This window comes from Eriocheir sinensis, chromosome 61 (genome assembly GCF_024679095.1).
Source record: "Eriocheir sinensis breed Jianghai 21 chromosome 61, ASM2467909v1, whole genome shotgun sequence".
Classification (NCBI taxonomy): Eukaryota; Metazoa; Arthropoda; class Malacostraca; order Decapoda; family Varunidae; genus Eriocheir; species Eriocheir sinensis.
In genome coordinates this window covers 10909332-10914331 of record NC_066569.1, presented here as the reverse complement: position 1 = coordinate 10914331, position 5000 = coordinate 10909332, and the positions used below count along the sequence as shown (strand labels likewise).

Sequence of the window (5000 nt, the reverse complement as noted above, 5' to 3'; positions counted from 1 at the left end):
TCCCCTAACATAACCTGCCCAAACCTACCCCACGCCAGCGGAAATCGTGGTTTGACTGAAGACCCACGAAAAATTTGCCCAGTGTAACAAAAAAGCAAGCCGTCTGCCCGGTACCCCTCTCTCCTACTTAACCCGGTAGCTGTGGGGGTCATGTTTCTTAGGTTAGGTTAGGTTAGGTTAGGTTAAAGGCCCCTCAAAGTAAAATAACGAGACAGAATCATCACTCACGCAAACCATTTCATAATATATATCAACGCATGTGTGATCAGTTTATGCATCATCTATTTTGGGGGGGTTTATATCATGGCAGAAATTTGGCCCATCGCTGCTACCGGGTTAAACTCTTTCTCTTCCTCGCTTTCCCCCGCTCTCTTCCTCCACGCTTCCCTACGTACTTAGATTATGAGTTTTAGGTATCTTTGTAAGTACACCCCCACCCCTCTTCTTTGTAATCTCCCCCCCTGTTCTTAAAATAAAAATCTGAAAACCCCCACCTGTCTGTCCCTCACCCTGCCTCACCACCACCGGCAGGGCGACAACCACCAAAACACGCACCATGACATTTTTTTTTTTTGGTATACTCGAATGTGCTCGTAACGCTATCGATTAATTGAAGTCCGAGCAAAGTGCTAAAGAACTTTGACCTCGACTATAATTACTTGGTGTGTGTGTGTGTGTGTGTGTGTGTGAACCTTTGCACCATTTCCACACACACGACACGTGGTCAAATCAGGGTGAATCATACACACACACACACACACACACACACACACACACACACATACAAATTACCTAATTAAAAAGACAAGTAATCTTATCTCACCTGAAACAATAACAACTCTCTCTCTCTCTCTCTCTCTCTCTCTCTCTCTCTCTCTGAAGGAAACTATATAGGACAAGGTGGGAAGTGAAGGAAAGGAAGGAAGGAAGGAAGGAAGTACATAAGAAACGAAGGAGAAAGGAAGAAAGAATTAAGAAAAGAAAGAAGGAAAGAAAAAAGAAAAAAATAACAAAATAAACAAAAACAAAGAAAATTAAAACAAACACACACACACACGTCAAGGTCAGGTCATATGGGGCGAGGTCAAACCAGCCAATCCCGGGTCTTCTACAGGTGGCGTGATGCTGGCCTGAGGAAGAGGAGGAAGAAGAAGAAGAATGGAAAGACAGAAGAGAGGAGGAAAGGAAGGAATTGAAAAGAGGAGGAGGAGGAGGAGGAGGAGGAGGAGAAAAAAGAAGAGGAAGAGAGGAGGAGAGGAGGAGGAGAGAAAGAGAAGAAGGTAGAGGGAGAAAAGAAGAGAGAGAGAGAGAGAGAGAGAGAGAGAGAGAGAGAGAGAGAGAGAGAGAGAGAGAGAGAGAGAGAGAGAGAGAGAGAGAGAGAGAGGAAATAGTTAAGCAATGAATGGAAGGAAGAGGAGGAGGAAGGAAATATAGTAATAGAAGTAGTAGTAGTAGTAGTAGAAGTAGTAGTAGTAATAGTAGTGGTAGTAGTAGTAGTAGTAGTAGTAATAGTAGTAGTAGTAGTAGTAGCACCATCACCACCACCACCACAACACCACTCGACCTTGCACCAAAGGCCACCACACACACCACACACCTGATCCCATGGGCAGGAGAGCACGCGGGAGGCCAAACAGGTTCTGATCCTACTTGCACACGACTCGATCCCACTCAAGGGCGACTCGATCCCCCTTGAGACCCGACCCGAGGAGGAGTGAGTGGGCAATGCTTTTATTTGGGTCATGTGGTGTTGTTACGGTGGTGGTGGTGGTGGTGGTAGTAGTAATAGTAGTAGTAGTAGTTGTAGGAGAGAGAGAGAGAGAGAGAGAGAGAGAGAGATACCTTTATCAAGACAATGACTGATAAATTTCCTTGCGCACTCTCTCTCTCTCATGACATTTAGAGCTCGCTCACTCCATTGTTGCCGGAAAGCAAGTGATCAATAGAGTACACTCTCCCTCTCTCTCTCATTGCGCGTGGGGGTAGATTGAGAAGGTTAACGGGTAGTAGTAGTAGTAGTAGTAGTAGTAGTAGTAGTGGTGGTGGTAGTAATAGTAGTAGTAGTAGTAGTAGTTGTAGTAGTAGTAGTAGTAATAATAATAATAATAATAATAGCAACAATATTTTTTTCTAAGGGGCAAGTTACCATATTAGGGAGCAGCTATAAGGAGGAGGAGGAGGAAAAGGACTATAAGGAGGAACATCTTGTAGGAGGAAGGGGAAAAAGCAGAGGAGGAGGAGGAGGAGGAGGAGGACTAAAAGAAGGAAGAAGGAAGAGAGACTCAGTTGGAGGAAGATCTTGTAGGAGGAAGAGGAAAAAGAAGAGGAGGAGGAGGAGGAGGACTAAAAGAAGGAAGAAGGAAGAGAGACTCAGTTGGAGGAAGATCTTGTAGGAGGAAGAGGAAAAAGAAGAAGAGGAGGAGGAGGAGGAGGAGGACTAAAAGAAGGAAGAAGGAAGAGACTCGGAGGAAGATCTTGTTAGCGAAAACCCTTACAAGACTCTCTCTCTCTCTCATCACCATCACAACTGTTTCATCATCATTTCACCACCAAATTCTTGCCGCATCATCACCACCCCTATCATCACCATCCGTATCTTATTATTTTTTTTATCACCAACACCACTTAATCACCACCACCACCACCACCACTACTACTACTACTACTACTATTACTACCACTACTACTACTACTACTACTACTACTACTACTACTATATGAAAAGGAAGAAGGAATGGGTTGAAATGAAAAGTAGTAGCAGTAGTAGTAGTAGTAGTAGTAGTAGTAGTAGTAGTAGTAGTAGTAGCAGCAGTAGTAATAGCAGTAGTGGTAGTAGTAGTAGTAGTAGTAGCAGCAGTAGTAGTAGTAGTAGTAGTAGTAATAGCAGCAGCAGTAGTAATAGCAGTAGTGGTAGTAGTAGTAGTAGTAGTAGTAGTAGTAGTAGTAGTAGTAGTAGTAGTGGTAGTGGTAGTAATAGTTGTAGGAGTAGTAGTAGTAGTAGTAAGAGTAATAGTGGTACTAATAGACGTGGAAGTAGTAGCAGTAGTAGTAGTAGTAGTCAGGAACACTTGTCTAATATATTATACAAGAGTGAAGGTCGATGCTGATGATACGAGAGAGAGAGAGAGAGAGAGAGAGAGAGAGAGAGAGAGAGAGAGAGAGAGAGAGAGAGAGAGAGAGAGAGAGAGAACTAAATAACCAAAACATATCCACTCTACTTTTTTTCTGAATTAAAAACGAGAAAAAAAAATGAAATCACAAAATCAAACTATTATTATTATTATCATCATCATCATTATTACGTCTATTTCATCCCCACCCAACGCTCAAAGGTCAATGCAACGGATATGAGCACCGGGGCCAAGCGGAGCTATACCGTACGCCCTAAACTAATGCCAATCACTATTACGCATCCACGACACAGACGCACTTAATCGTCGACACATCTTCCTCTATTTTCCTCTCCCACGGACACGCACACGCCCATACCCTAACCATACCCATACCAGGCAATACTAGAATCATCCCTCTACATGCCATTAGTACGTGGACGCTAGGAAATGGCGGGAAATAGGAGAAAAATAGGGTTATATAAGGGGGTGTGACTTACCAAGCGGGGGAGTTGCACGCAGACCCACATCCTCATGGCAACACCCCCATATATTTTACTCCCCACGGACACGTACACGCCCATATCCTACCCATACCCATACCACGCAATATTAGAATCATCCCTCTACATGCCCTGAGTTCATGGATGCTGGGAAATGGCGGGAAATAGGAGAAAAATAGGGTTATATAAGGGGGTGTGACTTACCAAGCGGGGGAGTTGCACGCAGACACCCACATCCTCATGGCTACACCCCCATATATTTTGACTCCCCACGGACACGTACACGCCCATATCCTACCCATACCCATACCACGCAATATAAAAATCATCCCTCTACATGCCCTGAGTTCATGGATGCTGGGAAATGGCGGGAAATAGGAGAAAAATAGGGTTATATAAGGGGGTGTGACTTACCAAGCGGGGGAGTTGCACGCAGACACCCACATCCTCATGGCTACACCCCCATATATTTTCACGCCCCATGGAAACGCCCACGCCCATATCCTACCCATACCCATACCACGCAATACTAGAATCATCCCTCTACATGCCCTGAGTTCATGGATGCTGGGAAATGGCGGGAAATAGGAGAAAAATAGGGTTATATAAGGGGGTGTGACCTACCAAGCGGGGGAGTTGCACGCACACCCACTTCCTCATGGGTACACCCCCATTTATTTTGACTCCCCACGGACACGTACACGCCCATACCCTACCCATACCCATACCAGGCAATACTAGAATCATCTCTCTACATACTCTTACCACGTGAAAGCTGAGGGGGGACAGGAAATGGGTGAAAAATGCGTTTAAATAAGGTGTGACTTACCGAGTGGGGAGTCACACAGCAGACACACGGCCGCAAGAGCCCCCGCGGAGGCCCCCGATATCTTGTTGACTAGTAAGTTAGGGGCGTATTTCTTGAGGCACGCCGCTACGCCCACGTGGTAGATCCCGAGGAAGCCACAGCCGGCGAAGGAGAAGTTCATTTTTTCTTTATCGAGCGCCATTTTAAGGTTTTCTAAGGGGGGGAAGCACGTGGGGGAAGAACCAGCGGCGGGGACATGCGACCTCCCCACGTGACGTTTCGATGGTAACTGAACTCTTGTTATGGTGCACAGCTGATGAGAGAGCAATCTTGCCAGATTTCCTTACTCAAAACATTGGATTTATCGGTTTTCAACGCTTAAAAATCCCCAAAAAACATAAATAATTAACGATTTTAACGATAACTATAAATAAAGTTAGTTATCGGTACCCAGGAGGCAGTTTTGGAGTCGTAAATCAGTAAATATGAGAGTTTGAGAAGGGCAATCTGGCACAGCTGCAAGAGGTGTGTGGCCGTGACGTCATCGCAAACCCGGGCGCTGATTGGTGAATGCTGCGG

At 45.2% G+C, this 5000-nt stretch overlaps 1 protein-coding gene across 5 annotated transcripts in view; it reads right to left on the bottom strand.

The window, feature by feature from the left end:
- Positions 1-5000, bottom strand: part of LOC126986477 (1-acylglycerol-3-phosphate O-acyltransferase Pnpla3-like) — a 36064-nt gene that overhangs the window by 30737 nt on the left and 327 nt on the right. For all 5 annotated transcript variants that reach the window (XM_050842691.1, XM_050842693.1, XM_050842695.1 and 2 more), the window contains exon 2: positions 4443-4734. In XM_050842691.1, coding sequence (XP_050698648.1) covers positions 4443-4734 — 292 coding nt within the window. The remainder of the gene's footprint in view (positions 1-4442; positions 4735-5000) is intronic.